Genomic DNA, 21574 nt, shown 5'->3' on the forward strand with positions numbered 1-21574 from the left:
CGCGAACTTTGCATATATTCTTAAAATTCCCCATTTTATTTGTTATCTTCTTTTAAAGCCCCTTATGGTGTTTAACTCGTAACAACTGGGAGGCTACTACAAACATCATGATGAGAATTGGCTTGTTCATGTTCTTTGGCAAAAGAAGCAAACAAAACAACAGGGAGTAGATCTCAATTAGCTTATGATTACTATTCCATAGAGAAAGGTTCGTCAACATAGGAGATCACCACATCTTACAAAATAAGAAAAACTACTAGACTTTAAACTTCTGGTTATCAAAGACACCAGAGAGAACAAACTCTTCTTGATAAACTTTCGCTTTTTTTTATTTATTGCAGATAACGATAGTAGATGGCACTTAAGCAGCCATCATGGAACCCGAATTCTTCTTGCATTCCGTGAGCATGTCCATGTAGAACTGGCACTTGCTGATGTCGCTTCCATAATTGTTGACACACTACGCAACATATCAAACAAGACAAAAAAAGAACATCCCTGTGAATACATCGGATGTCCAAGGATTCAACCAGAATCTAAAGTACATAAACACATAACTTCTATTGTGTTCATCTGTTCATAGTATCTACAATTCAGGAAGCATTTTTCAATGTGCCTTTGTTCTTCAATTTCAACAAAGCAAAGGGGTTTAAGACTTACTTCCTGGAAAGCCTTGGACTGAGTGTCACAAGAAGCAGAGCCCATGCTGTTGGCAACAGGGGAAGCAGCAGCAGAAGCAGGGGCAGCCTCAGAAGCAACGGTTTCATGCTTAATGGTTCTTGGTCCCATGATAGCATCCACAACCCTGTGTCCAATTGCATTCCCAGCACCCCAAGTCATACCTATAGTTACCAAAATAATCAACATATATCATCACAAACCAGACCACACAAACATATGAAACACAATATTCTTGTAAGAAAGCAGACATACCATCAGCTATGGTAGAGCCAATACCACTACGCTGAGGATGAGCGGTTGCTGGAGGAGGAGCATGTTTCACTGAAAACACATAAAAAAAAAAAAACAATCGCAATCACACAACACAGACAAATTTAACCGATGGATCACTTAAAAAAAAATCAGAAAATGAAATTCACCAGTTTGAGGAGGAGGCGGGCTGCGTGCTCGAGCTGGTGCAGGGCGTGCTGGTGCGGGGCGAGCGCGGTAACCACCTGTAACAATTTCACAAAATCAATTTTCGTCATCGTCTATACAAACATAAACCCTAAAAAAAAATCATCACGATTCCAGCAACACAAGCACATCGTAGACTACACAGACTCTAGATCCGAAGCATAAGCCCAAACGAGGAGGAAGGAGAGATCTGAAATTTTTGAAAAGAGAGAACTAACCACCGGAGCTGCGTCGAGGCATTTTGGGATAAACTTAGGCGTCGAACAAGTGAAGGGCTTATTATCAGCAGGGCGAAACGAAACTTGACGCGCTAGAAACCCTGAGAAAACGTATTTTATAAGAGGAAGACAGCAAATATCAGATGAGGGCGAGACCACGCGGATATTTACACGTGTACATCTCTAATTGGTTGGGGAACTTTCTAGACGAAAAGATTCGACCTTGCTCGTCACGTATCTTGCGCCTCAAACCGAGATTTTCTTTTTTTTCAAAGAAAAAAAAAGGAAAGTAACAAACCCCAACGGATTCGGGCTTTGACTGGTTTGGCCCATAATAATTTCCATTTCTCTTTCATTTTTTTACCTTCGGTGAATTTGCAAGTCAGATCCTTTTATTTTCCGGTAATTTCAGATTAACATTGAGATATAGTTAGATTATTCACTTTGTACTGCAATTTCCTATAGAAAGTGAGGTTTGTTTCCACGTGAATTGTTGCATTTAGATCTAGTTCGATGTATTGATATTTGTTCCTTGTATTGATATTAAATTTGATTATTTTTCCAAATTTGATGTCATGTAGTATAAGTGTTTAATAACTAATCTATAATAATATAAAGACTTAGAAATGTAAGTATTTCTTAGATAAAACAACACAAATGAAAGCAAAACAGACCGTATGATAAGTAAGATGAGGAAAAAGATTAACAGCTTCTGTTACTTGTAAATATCCAATAGAAAACAAAAGGAGTCACTTGCAGTTTTAAAACCACTCAGCCAAAATAACAAAAGAAAATTATCATTTTTCGGCAGTAGCACTCGCAGCACTCAAGTCCACAGACAAATCAAGAGTCTGCAAAAGAACAATGAAGAAAAACTCAGTACTCAAAATGTTTTTATGTTTACTTGTGAACCAAGAAAAAAAGAGTGATGATGAGTTTATAGTTTTATACCTTTCCAGTGATCTTGGTGTACATCTCTAGTACATCCACCACTGTACTCTCGAAATGCGTTGTTGCATCATAAGTCTGATAAGAAAATGAAAACAAAGTAACATCAACAAAATAAAAACAAAGACATGTAAGAAACAAAAAAAATTACTGAGACTATATGACTATGATATTCACTTACACCGGAGATGAAGCAGTTGTCTTCTTCTTGCTTATTGGTCGGAACGTATGTGTCATAAGAATGGTAGAAAATCTCATCAATAGGTCCAAGCAATTCAATTCCAGGTTTAAGCTCTTCTTCTGGATTATCAGACTCAGCTTCTGCAGAGACAAAAGCAATGTATTTGCCCTTTGGTGCTACGTTGTGAGCGTATGAGCAACAGAACAAGTACCTACAAAAAACAAGAAAGGTTATGTCTCTACATTTAAATATGTGTTCTTTGATTATGATCTCTTACATGTCTGATTTGCGTCCGAGCTGCTTCTGTGGAAGAATGATTTGGACCGAGTGAGCTTCGTTGGTGTCTGGAATAGGATGGCTCATTATACACACTGCTCGAGCCACTTTCCCAACTTTCTTAACCTGAAACACAAGGAAACCGTCTTAGAACGTTACTAGGCCTTGCGAGAATCAAGTGCTGAACCAACCTTGATAGGTGAAATGGGTTTAGAGTTACCTTGTCAGACAAGTAAGAAGGATCACAGACAACTTTCTTGCATTTAGCAGTTTCTCCTGCAGAAGTGACACCGATAGCTTTTCCGGAGCCATCAAACTCAACCTGTTAGGGATAATGTTAAAGATATTCATGAGTTTCGAGCTATCTTACATTTATGGATATGAGATTTCTAATAAACAAAACCGAGAAAAAAAAAGAGATTATGGATGGTGTGTAACCTTGCATTCAGGCTTGTTCAGCATGTAAGTCCCTCCATACACAGCGCTCAAACGTGCGAAAGCCTGAGAATAGAAACAGAGATTTGAGACATATATAGAAAAGGGTCGTAAACCTAAGATGTTTCATGAGAATAATGTGAATACAAACCTGTGGCAACTCTCCTAGACCATACAATGGGTAGATGTAAGGTGATCCTCCTTGGAATCGAGCCAATGATTCCGCGTAGAGCTTTACCACATAACAAACAATTAAATGCACATTGAGATCAGAACATTGCCTTTGTTATGAAAGAAAAGAAAACACTTTACCTTGATTCTCTTAACAAAATCAATGGCTGGTTGATCCAAGTAGCCATCGTCATTGTGAAGCGCTAAGGCATGACCGATGAAGTCGATTGTATCATCTTCAAGTCCGTACTTCCTATTGGGAAAAGAAAAACAAAGCGTGTTACGCAAGAAAATATGATGAAATGATTTTGAGTTTGAAGAAAATATGTTGTACGTACGAGATGATCTCTCTAGCAGTGACTTTGCTAAGGTCAAGTCCTTCATGAGACTTAGGATCCTTCTCATCGTAGTCTTGCACATAGATGAAGAACTTTCGCGCACGTCGTTTCTCGAACAGTCCCATCAATGGCGACTTTAGGGCTTCCACATCAGTGGCTGGGACTTTATAGATCTGACGTTTGAATGGTAAGGATGATCAAATCTCTAGCTAGTAGTTACTTATATTTAAGGTAAAAAAAAGACTTAATCACTACCTTGCCCTTATTGTAGACGAAGCTGCCATCAACGGCTTTGAAGTTAAGATACTTGGTGACATCGGTGTGGATTAGGGTTTGAACAAGGAGTCCATTAGCCATGATGAACTGCAGATCAAGAAACCATATAAATCTCCATTAATCGATTAATCACATTACATACATTTGCATAATGTTCTGATATATATTCACTTTACCTTTGGGATCATATCGACATTGTATTCTCTGATTGCTCCAAGGTTTTCTTCAGGAGTATCACTTCCCCTAAAACGCTTCCATAACTGAGTGAGGTTAAGAGAGGATGATTCTCCTCCATAGTAGTCGTTTCTATCCATATGCAGCACCTATATAAAGATTCAAAAACACAAACAAAATAAATAAAAAAATTGACGATGTTTACATATTTGAAAGATAAGCATGCATTTGGAAGTGAATTGGGAAGGAGGAAACCTTGAGGCCATCGACAGAGAGGAGACCACTAAGAATACACTCCTTGAGACCAGTCCCAAGAACAATCACATCATACTCTTCATCCATTGCTGCAACCGATCTCTATAATTCTTCTCTAATCTCTAATAGCTTTTTGTTATATTAAAGAAACAAAGTGTGTGGGAAGAAAAAGAAATAGAGGGATGATGTGTGGCTGTTAATACAGTCTTTACCACCACCTCCTATCTTACCGTTAAACCTCATGAAAATATTCCACGTTACAATCAAAACCGCATTGTTAGGAATTGATTAATCATAACTTCAAATGTTTACAAATCGTTAAAGAAACAAAAAAATTACTATATTCAGACAAACAGGTGGCAAATGAAAATTGTCCTAATTACAAATGACAATGGTTAACCAAGAAAACTTGAGATCAATTCAATAACAATCATTGGTATGCTGTAGACCGGCCGGTTTAGGAAGGTCAAGTACTGGGGTACCGTTATATAACTGAAATGACAAAAGTACCCACCCATAGATATTGTTTATAGACAACAGTGTCTTGTTGATCCACTAGCAAAGTAACACTGTTCTGTATTACTATTTACTCAAAAGCAAAGGTTGAGAAACAAAGATATGGTCAGCGGCGACGATAACGGAGCTGAGGCGGATTGGTGGTTAGTCACATCGAAGGAGCTTCTAGCCTCAAGGGACTTCAAAGGAGCAAAGACACTAGCGATCCGCGCATGCGAAGACGACTCGTCCCGAACACATGCAGCGGACTACATCATCGCCATCGCCGACACTCTCCTCGCCGGAGAATCCACCGTCGGAGATTCGAAACTACCGGACTGGTACGCGGTGCTCCGTCTCGAAAAGCTCACCCAAAGCCTCGAACGCGTCGCGGTTCAGTACCGTAGACTCGCTCTTCTCCTCAACCCCACCGTCAACCGTCTCCCTTTCGCCGACCAAGCGCTCAAGCTCGTCTCCGACGCTTGGTGCGTCCTCTCCGATCCTCCGAGAAAGTCTATCTACGACCGAGAGTTGCAGGTGAGCCAACCGGAGCAGTTAGCTGAGACCTCGGAGAATCCAAAGGCTGCGAGCTTTTGGACGGCGTGTCCGTACTGTTACGCGCTTTTCGAGTATCCTAAGGGATACGAGGAATGCGCGTTGAGGTGTCAGCAGTGTGGGAGAGCGTTTGAAGCGGTTAAGACGGAGACGCCGCCTGTGGAGAGTAATGGCCAGGGGGTTTACTTTTTCTGTTCGTGGGCTATGTTTCCTGTAGGGTTTTCAGGTGATGCTAAAAGCTCTGGTTCTGGTTGGTCGCCGGTTTCACATCTCTTTCACTGCCCTGTGCTAAGCCCCTCTGATCATCAAGCAAATCTTGAAACACCTGCTCCAAGAAACTATCACGACGTGGAGGATGGTGGTGGTGATGAGTTGTATATTACAATATCTGATGATGATGAAGAGAGAAATCATGCAAAGAAAAATAAGAAAGGAGGATGATATCAAAAGGATTGAGTTTTTTGAGGAACTTGATGAGTTCTTGAAAAATCTGTTAATAACTTTTGTGTTGTTGTAGCTGATAAGGTCAAGGTTACTTAGTGAAAGTAAGACCTTTTTGTATGTCCTTGTTTGTTTTGTGGTTGCATGTTCTTGGGCCTATGTATTGTTAGTAGTTGAAAATGATGTAGCTTTGATTCGTTTGTGGAATCAATGTAATGTAACCTTTATGTATCATATCCAAGAACTGGTTTCGGATGATATAGTTGCGATGGAAGTAAGGCACCAACACTTCTCAGATTAGGCTTGTTTCATTTTGGCTATATTTTATTGAAAGAAAGTTGTTACCGGCTGAAGTTATACCCAATTCTATAACTTTCTTTTGTAAAATATGTCTGAAGATCAAATATCAAACAATATATTGTACTTCAATGACTTGATGACAAATAGCATAACATACCCACAAGGGAAAAGGATCTACAGTCGTTGTGTAGATTACCGACCACAACCTAAACGTTGTTTGCTTTCATTCTTTAATCTGAAGCTGCATTTCGTACTTGCAAATTTACCAAATTTATGTGCAAAAAAAAAAAGAAATTCATCTTGAAATTTTGATTCGTCAGAATCAACACAACTGGCTAGATATTTGCAAGGCATAATTGATCAAGCCTCAATCTTGATTTCTTAGTGATTGTTAATAAACTTGGTATAATTGATGATTATTTTCAAGATAGACGTGTAACAAAAACATGAACACGTAAACATTAGGATCTAAAAGTCAACTAGATTGAATACAGATAGAGAGGTTAAGCGAACTTTTTGAATTATACAGATATTTTCCCACCAAACTCATCTTCCCTCTTCCTCTCAACACCTTTAAATATTCGAATCAAAGACCAAAAACTCATCAAAAACCAAAAACAAACAAACACACATCAAAGCAAAAGAAGAAGAAGAAGAAGAAGAAGAAGAAGAAGGCAAAAAACTTTTCAAGTAAGCAAGCAGAACCATGGCACTGATGAAGAAGAGTCTCTTTGCTCTTCTCCTCTCATCACCACTTCTCATCATCTGTCTTACTGCATTACTCACTTATCCGGCTTCAGTTGGAGCTCGCCGGTTAGTGGAGGAGATTCCTAAACCGGAAATACCCAAATTGCCTGAACTACCTCACATGGAGATACCAAAATTTCCCGAACTACCTCACCCGGAGCTACCTAAATTTCCGGAGATGCCTCACGCGGAGCTACCAAAATTTCCTGAGCTACCTCACCCGGAGCTGCCAAAATTCGAAGTTCCAAAGTTGCCGGAGCTCCCTAAACTAGAGATTCCCAAGTTACCTGAATTTCCAAAGCCCGAGCTGCCCAAGATTCCGGAAATTCCAAAGCACGAGGGGACTAAGTTGATGGAGACTCCGAAGGTGCCAGAGATTCCAAAACCAGAGCTACCAAAGGTACCAGAGATTCCTAAACCGGAGCTACCAAAGGTACCGGAGATTCCTAAACCGGAGCTACCAAAGATTCCGGAAATTCAAAAGCCTGAAGCTCCTAAGTTGCCGGAGTTGCCAAAGGTGCCGGAGATTCCAAAACCAGAGCTACCAAAGGTACCAGAGATTCCTAAACCGGAGCTACCAAAGGTACCGGAGATTCCTAAACCGGAGCTACCAAAGATTCCGGAAATTCAAAAGCCTGAAGCTCCTAAGTTGCCGGAGTTGCCAAAGGTGCCGGAGATTCAAAAACCAGAGCTACCAAAGGTGCCAGAGATTCCTAAACCGGAGCTACCAAAGATTCCGGAAATTCAAAAGCCTGAAGCTCCTAAGTTGCCGGAGTTGCCAAAGGTGCCGGAGATTCAAAAACCAGAGCTACCAAAGGTGCCAGAGATTCCAAAGCCCGAGTTGCCGAAGATGCCGGAGATTCCAAAACCAGAGCTACCGAAGATGCCTGAAGTTCCCAAGTTGCCGGAACTCCCAAAAGTTCCTGGAACTCACTAAAGCCTATCGAGCCGTATGAAAGCCCATCTACTTTTAAGGGCCCACATGCCCATGATCTAGATTTCTATATCACCTGTCTTGTGTGTCTATCTCATCCGTCGTTTTCTTAGGGAACCATATCTATGGTTTGTTCTCATAGCTATACTTTCTTTCTTCATACACTTATGCTTTGTACTATCTGTTATATACTTGTATGTTTCATACATATAAATTTATTTGTGTTTCATATACTCTTTTAATGGTTTGTGTTACTTATCTAAATCGTTTTGTCTAAAAACAATTGTTCACGTGTTCAAATAATACGGGGAAATTTTATGAATATCGATTCTATAAATCTGAACACGCAAAAAGATCCTTTAGGTTTGTTTATTAACGCAAAATGATGTGAAGCACCATTGGTGTGTACAGCGGAAAAACGTTTAACCACATCGAGATCAAACCGGAGTTCAAATACTGCACTTAGCGGAGCTTTCAATCTCTTGCAAACCGGTTAAGCATGGTAAACCTGGTCAGGGTGCCACAAAGTCCTCTAGGTTTATCCCTCTCAAGTCTCAAGTGAATCTTTACAAGAAGACTTCATGCTATTTTTTTACCATGTCGTCTTTTATTTTCCTCATTCACATCTGTTACCATCGTTTGGGTGACTTCCTTTTTAATACCACAATGGGGATTTAGATTTTTACAATGTATTTAGTTGATTTTTGCTCCTCGTAAATATAGTATATTTTACTAACTGGATTTTTTTAAATTGATTGAGGAGCTTTTATATTTTTATTTGTTTCTATCCATTATACAAGTTTTCTTGAAATGTCTAACGTTTATAACTTGAACAGGTAAATATTTAAATTCTCAACTAATTAAAACATAAAGGAGTTATACATATAAGAAGTAAAATTAAATGAAAATATAGGTGAGTTTGTTGAAGACTAACATCAAAAACTCACAATGGTGATTAGAGTTCTTCTTACCATATTTGTTGACTCCTATAAAAATTACATTATAAATAGCTCTCTCGTCTCATGTATAAATAATAACTCACTCGTTACACAATACCAAAACACAGACTCTATTTACTCACAATATTACTTGACCCTTCAAGCTGGTTTCCATTCAAGAGAAAATACCATATCACAAAAATGATTAATCTTCGCATTCCTATTCTCGTCTCTTTTATGTTTTTCCTTGTTTTTATTTCGTCGTCCCTTTTGTTTGCTACGCCTATTTTTGCTGCTAGAGTAGGTCACTCTCTGGTACAAGAAGAGGCCACAAAGATTCCACAATATAATAGGCTTGAGGAGTCGGAGGAACCGGAGATTCCAGAAGAGCCGGAGGAGCCGGAGATTCCAGAAGATCCTGAGGCTCCTGAGGAGCCTGAGGAACCAGAGGAGCTACCAAAGGAGTCAGAAGAAGGGAGTTTTGAATTCCCCTCGTGGATCCCAAGCTTCCCTTTTCCCGGTACTAACGGCGGTTTACCAAAGACTGAAAAGACAAAACCTACAAGTGTTATTTCCGAGGCAACTTCTAGTGGTTCGAACAAGAAGCCATAGATCAATGGATTGAGAACATTAAAAGGGAATCTATATACACTGCTATTGCTTGAATAATGATAAATAAAAGTAAATGGTGTAATAATAGGCTTGTTTGTGTTTTATGAAACACGAGATAGTACTTACGCATTGTTGCATTTTCATGTCATGTTTGGGTCACTGACGTCTCGAAATTAAGTCTTTGTACTGAGTCTCTGGTGTAGCTTGTGTGCTTTTCTTGTGGTACAAAATATATGTTTTACGATTACGTTTTGTAATTAGTATCAACATCATTTTTTCTCTCACCATGGTTTATATTTTTGACTTCTTTTGACAAATTTTATTTTACGTACACCAGATGTTGAGAGCTTTGCCAAGTCTTCTTATCTGACAGCTTACGTTGGCCCAAAAAAAGAAAACTGAAAGCTTCAAATGGGCAATTATCAGTCCAACTTGGTGAATATGCCCAACTTTAGGATAGAATTATGGCTCATTATCAGTCTTGAGTTAGGGAATAGACCCAATTTCATAAGGCTACTAAGCTTAGTCTTCCTTGACAATGTGAAGCTTATATTTAAACATCATATTCAGCAGTCTTATCTTAACATGTTTTAAATGATTATTTCTCAACAGATAGCATAATTGTTTCCTAGAAATTTAGAAATTTTAAAGTAGTTTGAAATCATATTGAAAATAGTAATCATATAGCTCCTCCTCTGGTCTCACTCGGTAACTACTATCCTCATATCAAATCAAACAAAACACATGAACAAGGTAACAAGAAATCAATCTTCAGAAGAAAAACATTCAAAAAGCAAGAAAGAAACAAAGGATGGGAAAAAGTAGTCGTCAAGGCAATTAAGCACTTAATCCCCGTGCATTTCTTTAATCATTCACTTGCTGCCCTTTTTCTTTTTCTTTTCTTTGTTCCCTTTCTCAACCAAATACGGGTAATCCTAGTCAAATTGTTAAATTTCTTATTAAAATATTACTATTTACTATATAGTCTTAAACTAAATGTAAAAATTAAAAAACGATTGGGCCAAAATGGTGTTTTCTTAGCTAGCTATATACTCCTGAACTAGTAAACAATCAAAAGTTCTAATGTAATTTGATTTTTCTTAACCCCCAAGAAAATGAAGTATGTACGTGTTTATCCTATGATCATCGTAAATGTTCCAAAACATCCCACCGACGCACCTAAAGGAAATAATTTGAAACAATAATTAAAGAAACCACCCAGAAAAAGTTAAAACTTACTTCCACTATTTGGCTCGTTAACTATTATAAACAAAAACAAAAGTGAAAGAGAAGACCAAGCATACGGGCTTCACTTTAACTAACAACTAAGAAATTATTACGTTTGTTGTAGTGGTACTAAATTATACTCATGTTTCAAAGTTTTTAATTTTAGTTATAAAAGTATATTTTTTGTGATTATCTATTTTCATAATTCTAAACAAATAAAAATTCAAAACATAATAATTTTTTCAAAGTTTACAATTAATTATTATTAATTGATAAATTAATAAAAATGTATTAAAAATACCAAAAATATGCATTTTTATGAAATAGAAAGAGTATAAGTTATAGGTTGATATATTATGGATCGTGAGGGTTTGCCATTATCTACACCATAATTACTTCTATACACGTTCGGCCCCCTCGTAGTCCCACTGCCTCCGTCTTACTAACACAACAACAATTTTAATACTATTTACGACTATCAATCAATTCACAGTTCTATGTATTTAAATTATATTTCCCTACCTACTATATGTTTTAAAATTAAGATAATAAAAACCACAAAGAAAAAACCATCTTCGCATTACACAATTTTCGATTTTAAAAAAATGTATGGATCATTTTTTTTTATTTTGGGATGAGAGAACTTATGGATCATTCTAAATCGAGATAGTGTAAAATTCCAAATCCATCATTTTTTTTTATTTTTTTTTTTGATAACTCTGGTATCTGGGCAGCCACAGTCCCAACTATCTCCCGTAGGGAGTCCAGCGCCCCAGCGGAAGGGATGTTAAATCCGCTGTGGCCGGGGCTCGAAGTCGTGATGGCGGACACCTCAGCCGAGGTTCCTTTACCACCATACCACGAGGCCCGGTTAAATCCATCATTTTTGGTCATGCTCTTCCAATTGTTGTTTCGCGAAGAGGATATGATATACTTTTCCTATCCATATGGTTAGAAACTAGAAAGTGGATGAGATATGAATTCGAACTAAAAACTAACGTAAAAAAAAAGACACATAAAAAGCTGATATAAATCATGAAAAAAGGAAATAAAAATCAAATTTAGGCATTCTGTTTTTAATTCTATTATATTTATAAGTACTATAATTTCATTTTATTGACCATTATGTGAAAAGCGTAAAATCGTCAAAACAAAGGGACTCTATTATAAAGTAACGCCTCTGCACTCCAGTCTTCTTCACGCCCCCACACTTATTTCCTCAGAAAATATTTTCGTTTTAAAAAAGAATTTGCGTTCGCTCCCTCTGGGATCTGGAAGATAAAGGATCTTTCACTTGCTTCCTCTCTGTAAGTTAATGGATTTTGGTTTTCTTAATGTTTTTCGATGTGTGTGAATATATCTGTTCCTCTAGTTTTGATGAGATGATTAATTCTATTTTTTTTTCCTTTTCATGTAACAGAACTCATCTCTTTGGATTACAAAGCAGTTGGTGATAAGAATCTTTAAGAGCATAGAAGGAGAAAACAACAGAATGCATTGGTTCACAAGTTTTGTTCGCAAAGTTGTCCCTTTGAATCTCTATTGCCGTGTTATTCTGTAAATTTCCATCTCTCTTACCTCCAAATCTTCTTCATTCTTCAGCACTTTTTGTTCTGTTTATAATAAATCTCTTTAATAATGGGATCCCAACGTTTCTACGTCTTCCATTGTGAACAATATATGATCAGCTAAACAGATTTACCTTTTTTAAACCCCTTCAAGCTTTTTTTTTTCTCGAGTCATCTCTCTCTTCTCTCAACCCCAAGTGTTTTTTGGAAAAATTATGGTAAGCCAATCAGCTGGTCAGACAAGATTTCGAACCTTCAAGTACGAGAACAACGGTGCGGTTGTAGTAAGAGCTATTGTTTGCTTTCAACCCATGGCTAATTGTCAGGTTTGTTTCTGAAATCAAAAATTAAAATTTATTCTCTCCTTGTCACACACTTTTTAGTTCAGGTTTCTAACACTACTGTTTTGTCTTCCACTTTCAGGCTGAATACTTTAGACATATGCTCAAACCAGTGACGTAGTTTGCTTTGTTCTCTGTGTCTGTGTTGTATCTTTCTAGCTGACGTTTTGTTTCTATATTTTTCTCTCACGATAAGAAAGTATTTTGCGTTCAACACATTGTCTTGTTGCAACAACTTCCACAATCGGTATGCTTTTACTCTTTATCTTTCATATCTTCACTTTTAAGTTATCTTGGTTCTGTTTGTCTACTATGGTTTTTTTTTTTTTTTTTTGGGTTGGTTTGTGTAATGATCTCTCATTCATAATCATAGCCATGTAAAAACTAATTCATCCCTTTCTTTTTTGCCTTTTCTCTTTGCAGTATTTGTATTTCTGTAAAGTTTCATTGGCTTAAACTGCAAGAGCATGCCTCTTGATAACAGCCAACAGAAATGGTTACCATTGGGCTTGAATCCTCAGGACATAGCTACCGGGTCTTCCTCTCCTGGAGCTCCTTTCCCGGAACTCGGTAAAATATATGCATCTGAGTATCAGTTTCGCTATCTGCAGCCACCGTTCCAGGCCTTACTGTCCAGTTATGGAACACAAGTTGCTGCTCAGAGGACGCTCAAGTCTTCTCAGAAAAGGTTTCTAGTATTCGATCAGTCAGGAAACCAGACTCGCTTGTTACAGTGTGGATCTCCAGTTCGTTTTCCCTCTTTTGTGGCTACTGATCCAGAGAAAATTCTCAATTTTCTAAACCTAGAGAAAGGGTTAAGTAAAGACCATGCCATTCCAGAAAAGATATTCCTCCATGAAGATCATGTCAATGGCGAAGAGAAGGAGTCAGAGATGCACGAAGACACTGAGGAAATTAACGCACTACTGTATTCTGATGATGAAGACAATGATGATTGCGAGAGTGATGATGAAGTGACGAGCACAGGTCACTCTCCATTCCCAGTTGAACAACAAGCGTGCAATAATAAAACAACAGAAGAAGAAGAAGAACTGGATGAAACCGAAAGCTGTGGTGGTGATGATGGTCCACGTCTCAAAAGGCAGAAAGTACTACTGGACCATTCTTCATACAGAGAAGACCTATCACCATCACCATCACCATCCTCTGTGGTGGGTACCAAGAGTCTCACTAATCTCAAAAGGTCATCAGATGAGAAACTTCAAGAGTCCAACATCTCAAGCAGCAATCAAGAAATGGGTTCTGGTCTTAGCGACGAGGAAGAGACGAGGAAAGACAAGTTCCACACCGCTCTGAGAATCCTTGAGAGCGTAGTTCCAGGAGCACAAGGGAAAGAAGCTCTTTTACTACTAGACGAAGCCATTGATTACCTCAAGCTGCTGAAGCGAGAGTTAACCTCACAACCAAAAGGTTTAAACAACCACCGGTGAAAAACAATTGGATAAGTATGGCTGGTTGGTTAAAGAGAAGACAAGAGACAAAAGATAATCAATGGATTCTTTCAATATTTTGCAATTAACGTGCGTTTGAAACAATTTTAGGTCACGCCTGGTGGCCTAGTGGGACCGTATCCACACTGTTCAGCTTAGCTGGGTCAATAGTGATATCTCTGCTTTTGGATTTGGCATGCTCTCTCTATAAGAAAAAAGGAACAAAATAGACGTTTACTTTCTTCTGTGCTTTGGAGAGTTGGAGTGGAATAAAATTTGAAACAAAAGCAAAGTCATTGGTGCCTCGTTGATTCTTCCTTTTTTTTTTTTTTTTTTCCTCTTGAGTAATAATAAACCCTTGTGAAGGTGGTGGTGGGTGTGGTGGATGAAGTAAAAATTCAAAAAAGACAACAGTGAATTGTTTTATGGAGTTGTTGTGGAAATGTAATCTCCGCATGTTCTGTGAATATCTCCACTTACATTGGGTGAATCTCTGTCCCCACGCTCTTTTGTCTCATTATTACTCTTCTGTTGCTATCTCAGTCCCGTATCTTTTCTTCTCTTCTTTTCATTTTTTTTTTAAGTTTCTTGTAATATACTGTAATGTCATTTGCTTCTGTTGTTTCTCTCGTGGGTCCAACACATGTTTTATGCATCAGTCATGTTTTTTATTAATACAATTTTAGAGCTGCAGTATGGATTATGGAAGAACCTTCTAAGACTCAGCTCCTTGCATGCCAAACCTTTTTTGTTCCGACCTTTCAAAATATCATATTTCTGTACTAAAAACAAGTTCTGTAGACTTGTAGTCCAAATGAAAAAGACAGTTGAACAAGGATACAATCATACAATGAAACTTGTCTTCGTAAAAATTCGGAACTAGAAATACATTTGGACTTTGTAGTTATATTTGAAATGGCCTAAAGCCCATTAATGTATATGGGCCATTAATGGTAGTAAATGACAAATAAATACGTAAGTTATTCCCGTCGGCCAGCTAGAGTGTAATTCAATTGCTCGTGGGCTTTTTTGCATTTCTACCGAAAAAATAATTAGGTCATGGTTTAATGGGTTTGATATTTCGGTTGTTAATGAAGCGGTCATGAATGGGCTTAGGAGTGATTGGATGAGGACAGGATAAGTCAAATTTCTAGACACGCTAGTCTACGGAGAGAATCTAATGCTATTCGCTTATTTGTTCTAAACATATTAACAACTTGTCAGATGTATTCTCAATTGGATCATATGCGTATGCCACTGGAACTTAGTGAGGGACTCTTAACACTTTTAATATTTCTTAGTTGTTTATTTACTTTATAACAAGGTAACCAAACTTATCTCTCTTTTGTAACATAGAGAAACCAAAGACTTGTCACGAGTTTGATTTGCAGCATATATTTGAAGGTGCCTGCTAGAGAAAAACGCATACATTTGACTTTTGAGCATCCGTAAACATCACGAAACAGATTGGACGTAAAACATGGGATGTAGAAGAAGGTAAGACATGGAGTCCAAGCAGTGCCGTGCGAACAGATACAGAGACCTGAGGCGAAATTATATTTTTTGTTTATATAATTTTATGTGTATTATATTTAAAATAAAATAATTCAAAATAACTTATTTTGCCATATGAATTAAAAATTAGAAAACAAAAATGATACACAAAGTTTAGAATGTAAAATTTTTGATTAATTTATTTTGGTTCTTTAATATTTTTTGCCAAATTATCATAGTATATAAAATGTGTATAAAAATGTGATGTAAAATAAATTAGTAACATAAAAATGAAGGTTAAAATTGTGTGTTAAAATGATGATACTTTTAAGAATATTAAAGTCTCTAGAACTTAGTTACTATATAATACTTTTACATATTTTTACATTTACTATATTGAGAAAATGATACAAATATATATATATATATATAACCAGATAATAATAGATAAAATCTTAAAAGTCAACAAAAGTTGTTTCAATTTTTATTTCTGTGATTTTTTCATCAAATTATCCTAATTTGCATGGGTTAGAACTTAGAAGTTGATGATTTTAAAAAATAATTAAAGTCTCTAGAATTTTAACTGAAACAAATTCTAACAAAAAAAGTTTCAAACAAAAAAGAGATCTGAAATCTGGTAAAAATCTAATTAATATTTATTAAGTACAAAAAAAATAAGAGTCTTTGAATTATTTCTTTGAACCAGTACAAACCATTGATCCCACAAGTCTGCTTGAATCACATACACCAACCCACTCATTATATTTAAGACTTCCTGAGATAGTTTAATTCAATTAACCTAAAAATTGAGATTAGTGGGAAAAGTGGATAATGAAAACAAAATGATTATTCCCAACTAAGAGTAATTAAATACGCTAATGTTGAGAAAAGAAAAACGCTATTACATCCAAAGGCTATAAGGCTATTAGCTTGATAAAGGTTAAGTGTTTTTTTTTATTTCTCTCGTTTTCCTCAAGTTCCATCATCACCAAGACAGCCACCTTTATCCCCCTTTACAATACTATTTTCTTTTAAAATATTTGTTCACCGTATCCTACACAGCATAATTAATTTCTTAATCCCATTCCCTGTTTATCTATAAAGTCTGTTCCCTCTGGTAAAACGATGTTATTAAAATAAGCTTAGAGAAAATGGCTTATTTGCCAAATAACTAAAAAAAATAGAAATTAGATTTGTAGAGAGAAGAAAAAGAGAGATAGGAAGAGAAAGCAGGGAAGAGATTTTGGTTATTTAAGTGAATTTGTGTTTTTTGTATGGGTTAGTAGACCCAATTTTCCCAGAGAAAACTACAAATCGATTTTATTTATTGGCATTAAATTAGATATATGACCCATCCTTCACATATCTCCAGGATCGAATGTACACGACACACAAAACGACAAAAGAAACACATCCACTTCCCCCCTAAACTCCTCCGTACAATCAGACAAGATAGATATCTACAACAACTTTCTTTGGCTCCGATAAGCTTCAACTCTCCATCTCCATTGATCTCTTGCCACGTGTCTCCTTCTAGACGGTCTAAACTCAAACCAAAGTCTTACACTTCGAAGTCTGCGGGTCCCACATCGCTGGCAAAAGATATTTCCTCCCGGCGAGTCCCAAGGCGTTGTAACTCGCTCCGGTTGTCTTGTCTACGAGGACCCGACCCGCGTAACCCGGGTAGGAACCGGACCCGAACATCCCGGTACATACCGAGACAGCTTCTTGATTCCCGCCGTTAAAGTAACCGCTTTTAAACGGATTCGTGACGGTGTTAACCAGTAGCGTCGCGAGGTTTATGATCATTCCGTCGACTCCGACGTCGCCGTTAGGCGCGATTAACGGCGGAGACTGAGGTCCGTACATCGGCTGATGAAACGGCCACGCGCAGTAGCCAGCACACTGCGTTTCAGAGTTTCCCACCCAGACGTAAGCTCCGCTGTTAACGGAACGTGCTTTCGCGCCGTGAGTCCCGCACCGGTTCATGCAGAATCCTTCAACGGCGACGTCCTTCGCCGTTAAAACGACGGTTATCGACCGAACACCACCTCCGTTGAGCTTCCCCGAGAGAGCTCTGAGGTAAGGACTCTTTAACGATTTTCCGAGAGGGTAGTTCTCGAGGAGGAGCTGTTTACCGACGACGATCTTCGACGAGCCGCCTTTGTACTTCTCCGTCGTCTTCCACCACGAGGCCACGGATGGGCCTTTTGATGGGACGGCGGAGGAGCTGAGAGAGCGGATGAAGTCGACGATGATTGACCGTTGGATTGAGGTGAACTTCCCGTACCAGACGAGGTTGAGAGTGACGTTTCCTTTCAAGAGAATGCCGTTGTGGTACTTAAGCACCAGAGGCTGCTCTTCAACCAACGCGGCGGAGGAGAAGCCGATGGTGGCGGAGAGGAGGATGAGAAGGACAGTGTGTGCCATTTTTGGGGAGAACAGAGAGGTTTTTGTTTTTTAATTTGGGGTTTTATGAAACCATAGAAGGCTGTATTTATATTGGAATTTTTGAACGGGGTATAGCTGTATTATGCGGAGAGTATGCGTTTCAAACGGCGGTGACGTGGGCATGTTTAATTGGTTAGGCGCTAGTACTTGACAGCCTGTAGTGAGGTTAGTCTAGGGTGACGTGGTAGGTTCCATAAACGTGTATTAAATTAATTGAAAAAAGTTTTTGAGTAAATCTAGATATTATGCGACAGGGATGAACACTTCCGTGCATGTCCGGATAAAAGTTTTAACTATTTACATCGAATAGTTCCTGTCTGAAGTTATTGAAAGTCGTAATCATGCATGTAATTCAATAAATAAAGTTTATTTATTATTTTTTACAAAACTCTTGAAGGAAATTTGTACTATTATATACGTTTCCGAACACACCGAGTTTCAGTTACATTTCATCATATACAAAAGGCAAAAAAGCATAGGTGTTTGGATCACCAGCTCAACGAATTCACAAAAAGAACTCAACAAGTAGACGAAGAAAATGTTGAATTTTGAGATACACATTCATCAGTTCTTCTATTATCAAGTGGGTCTACTATGGAACGACTATTTTAGGGAACATCCTACGTATCCACGGGAAATGTTTAGACGGCGTTTTCGAATGAACAAGCCATTGTTCCTTCGCATTGTCCATCGCCTAAGTAATGAAGTTTCATACTTTGAGCACAGAAGAAATGCTCACGGAAGGTACGGGCTATCTGCACTTCAAAAGTGTACATCAGCTATATGTATGCTGGCATATGGTCAATCGGGAGATACGTATGACGAATATCTCCGACTTGGTGAAAGTACTGCACTTTTATGTTTGAAAAATTTCACTTATGGGATAATACAATTGTTTGGAGATGAGTATCTAAGAAGACATACACCAGATGATTTTCAACGACTAACCCATGCCTTTTGTTAAAAATATTAGTCAAATTATCAAACTCCACAATGTAACTCTTTTCATAACACTTGATCGACGAATAATTATGCATGTACGACATTTTTAATGAACATGGTTTTTTATGGGAATCGAACCACAAACCAAATGTAAAAGTTTTTAAATTTTAACCACTAGGCTACAGTGTTTCTATCGTTAAATAAAATTGAATTATTATTTTTTACAGAATTCTTGAAGGAAATAACCCATTCTTTTTTTTGACATCGGCAAACCCATGCTATTTATGTAAAAGTTATTACTAGAATTTATAAAATACGATTGAAACATGCTTTAATTTTTCGTTTTCATATACATTGTAAGGGTTGGTTTTCTTATTAGAATTTGTGATCTTCAACCGACCAAGAGTTAAACTTTACTCCGACCGTCCATACACACTAACTACACTAAGAGCATCCGCAATGGAAATCGTTAGGTGGAAGTCCTTATGGAAAAAATAATTAAATAATCAGTGGATCCCACCAAAAGCTAAGGATTCAATCCTTAAAATTCATAAATAAAGACTCTTTCTTAGTGAATCCTTGCACTATTTGCGGGTCTCCACGACTACGTGGCGGCCCGTGAATGGTTATCTTTTTTTTTTTTTTTTTAAAAAAAATCCAAAATATCCAGGATTAATCTGAAATGTCCTTGTCGCTAAGGACTCTAATGAATCTCACCGTTGCGGATGCTCTAACCCATGCTATTCAAAAGTTCAAAATTGCAATATTAAACCGACCATGCACTAACTACACCAACCCATGCTATTCAAAAGTTGCCTCCAACTATTTTCAAAATCTATTGTTTTGAGGAAACCCATAAAGGTGAAGACACTGGAGAGCATTTGTTTCTGTAAAAGTGTAGGGACCTCAATCCATACGTGCATCAGTATTGGATTGTGTATAATGATGAATATCAACATGTATTAACTTATGTATGTATACAGTTATATAATCTGATGTATGTAAGGAAATATACAAAAGTGTTTGAATAGTCGGTAGGTAAGGCGTACGAACCACGCCCTTTCCTGCATCAATTATTGTCTCATATCTGCGTGGTCCACTTTCTTGTTTTTCTTTAGCTTCTTCTTTTTCTTTTTACAAACTCTCTATATTTTGCCATTAGCCTTTTTATAAAGCTTTTACCAACTTATTTCTCTAAATTAGAGAATTTTGCAAGTTTTTATATACATAATTTTGTTAATTCATTGATCAATCTAAAACTAACCAGAAAATATTTCAAGAAAATTAATACTCCATATATGTGATTGATGTTATCTCAATAATTTATGCAGCACACTTGTTCTAAGTCACAACCACTATTATCAAGCGAAATTATAGACCAAGAAAGTTGATAAGTATTAATAGTAACGTTAACGTCGAGTATTTAATAGACACAGAGTAAAACAGAACCATTGGATTTACTAACGTCGAGGCACGACATACGAGGAAGTTGAGTCTTGCGGATCCTTCACGTAGCCAATAGCCACCTTCGTATCTATATATATTATTAAAACCGAAGTACATTTGGAATTTGTTTGAAAATATAAATATCAGTATAAACAATAATTATTTAAAAACATGTATAGCAATATAAAAAAAAATATAATGTCATTTTATTAATTTCATTAATTATATTAACTCAACAGTACATCACATCATTAATTATATTTATCTTAAAAATACATTTTATATTACCATAAAAGTAATAATGCAGATTTTTATTTATTAGTTAATCAATATTAACTTTGTTTAAATATAAAAATATAAAATATAAAATAACCGGGGTTTTTCATATGGTTAATAGTTCGGTTTAATCTGTTTTACTAAATTTTTTTTTATTTTAGTTCCAATCGGTGCAAAATTTCGTAGTCAAACACAAAATTCAAAGGCATAATTTACGTGAACAAAATAATAACTTAAATCAAAATAATTAAAATGTATTACATTTATTGTCATTTAATGCTTCACTCCAAATAACTATTTTACTAAATAAAAAATAGTCAAACATATAGAAAGATTTTTTTTTACTTATTTACAGAATCAGTTAGGTATAGACATTCGAGTATTCATTGAGGTACAAGTTATTTTTTTTTGGATCAATTTTTTTGGGGCTTTTAAATTAGTGGGGTTCGAGTTGGGTCCTTCAGGATCCGAAAGATTTTGACTCTGACGTGTAAAAACATAAAAATATCTAAATAACCAATGTATCTGAAACGGACTCGGATATTTGTACCAAAAATAATCTTATTATCCGATTCAGTCAAGATATTTTGATGACAATTAATTTTACGGCGACACATATAAAATATATAACACTAATCATGAAAAACGAATATCACTTTATAAAAATGTAAATTTAATATACGTGCAGGCGTGCGAGTCAAGCTCTAGTGTTTATTAAAGCCTGAAAATATATTTAACGTCACATTGTCAGAACTCAGAAACTACTCTCTTGGGTGATCGGAACAAGATTGGTAAATGAATCTCAACTTACTTTTACTTTAGCTCCGCCTTCTGCATAAAAATAATTGCAGTTACTGTTTTGTCTTAACAAATTTTAATATCTTTTCACCTATGTAACTACTGAATTATCGGGGTTAAAACTGTATCTACAGAATTCTGTCAGTGTT

The 21574-nt window shown here is 36.9% G+C and overlaps 7 protein-coding genes across 7 annotated transcripts; 4 read left to right on the forward strand and 3 right to left on the reverse strand.

Moving 5' to 3' along the window:
• Positions 1-111: 111 nt before the first annotated feature.
• LOC106315938 (uncharacterized protein C6C3.02c) lies at positions 112-1466 on the reverse strand. Its single transcript, XM_013753784.1, has 5 exons — positions 1356-1466; positions 1101-1175; positions 934-1002; positions 661-842; positions 112-460 (listed from the first exon to the last, which is right to left on the reverse strand). The coding sequence occupies exons 1-5, from the start codon at positions 1375-1377 to the stop codon at positions 362-364; spliced, it is 447 nt and encodes a 148-aa protein (XP_013609238.1). The 5' UTR covers positions 1378-1466; the 3' UTR covers positions 112-361.
• Positions 1467-2013: 547 nt separating this feature from the next.
• Positions 2014-4546, reverse strand: LOC106318176 (guanosine nucleotide diphosphate dissociation inhibitor At5g09550). Its single transcript, XM_013756048.1, has 12 exons — positions 4410-4546; positions 4157-4303; positions 3960-4067; positions 3705-3877; positions 3508-3619; positions 3347-3427; positions 3199-3261; positions 2981-3082; positions 2762-2886; positions 2485-2695; positions 2307-2381; positions 2014-2206 (listed from the first exon to the last, which is right to left on the reverse strand). The coding sequence occupies exons 1-12, from the start codon at positions 4494-4496 to the stop codon at positions 2153-2155; spliced, it is 1338 nt and encodes a 445-aa protein (XP_013611502.1). The 5' UTR covers positions 4497-4546; the 3' UTR covers positions 2014-2152.
• Positions 4547-4945: 399 nt separating this feature from the next.
• On the forward strand, positions 4946-6197 carry LOC106318178. Its single transcript, XM_013756050.1, has one exon. It carries the CDS (start codon positions 5028-5030, stop codon positions 5898-5900), a length of 873 nt encoding a protein of 290 aa, XP_013611504.1. The 5' UTR covers positions 4946-5027; the 3' UTR covers positions 5901-6197.
• Positions 6198-6716: 519 nt separating this feature from the next.
• On the forward strand, positions 6717-8116 carry LOC106318179 (periaxin-like). Its single transcript, XM_013756051.1, has 2 exons — positions 6717-7647; positions 7765-8116. Exons 1-2 carry the CDS (start codon positions 6907-6909, stop codon positions 7882-7884), a joined length of 861 nt encoding a protein of 286 aa, XP_013611505.1. The 5' UTR covers positions 6717-6906; the 3' UTR covers positions 7885-8116.
• Positions 8117-8900: 784 nt separating this feature from the next.
• Positions 8901-9698, forward strand: LOC106318180 (protein TonB). Its single transcript, XM_013756052.1, has one exon. The coding sequence runs from the start codon at positions 9021-9023 to the stop codon at positions 9429-9431; it is 411 nt and encodes a 136-aa protein (XP_013611506.1). The 5' UTR covers positions 8901-9020; the 3' UTR covers positions 9432-9698.
• A 2170-nt stretch (positions 9699-11868) lies between these two features.
• LOC106318177 (transcription factor bHLH143) lies at positions 11869-14541 on the forward strand. The gene is made up of 4 exons (XM_013756049.1): positions 11869-11965; positions 12079-12552; positions 12650-12814; positions 12991-14541. The coding sequence occupies exon 4, from the start codon at positions 13035-13037 to the stop codon at positions 14016-14018; it is 984 nt and encodes a 327-aa protein (XP_013611503.1). The 5' UTR covers positions 11869-11965; positions 12079-12552; positions 12650-12814; positions 12991-13034; the 3' UTR covers positions 14019-14541.
• Positions 14542-16809: 2268 nt separating this feature from the next.
• LOC106319513 (protein EXORDIUM-like 4) lies at positions 16810-17983 on the reverse strand. Its single transcript, XM_013757860.1, has one exon. It carries the CDS (start codon positions 17940-17942, stop codon positions 17061-17063), a length of 882 nt encoding a protein of 293 aa, XP_013613314.1. The 5' UTR covers positions 17943-17983; the 3' UTR covers positions 16810-17060.
• Between the last annotated feature and the right edge of the window lie 3591 nt (positions 17984-21574).

The sequence above is a fragment of the Brassica oleracea genome, chromosome C9 (genome assembly GCF_000695525.1).
Source record: "Brassica oleracea var. oleracea cultivar TO1000 chromosome C9, BOL, whole genome shotgun sequence".
Lineage (NCBI taxonomy): Eukaryota > Viridiplantae > Streptophyta > Magnoliopsida > Brassicales > Brassicaceae > Brassica > Brassica oleracea.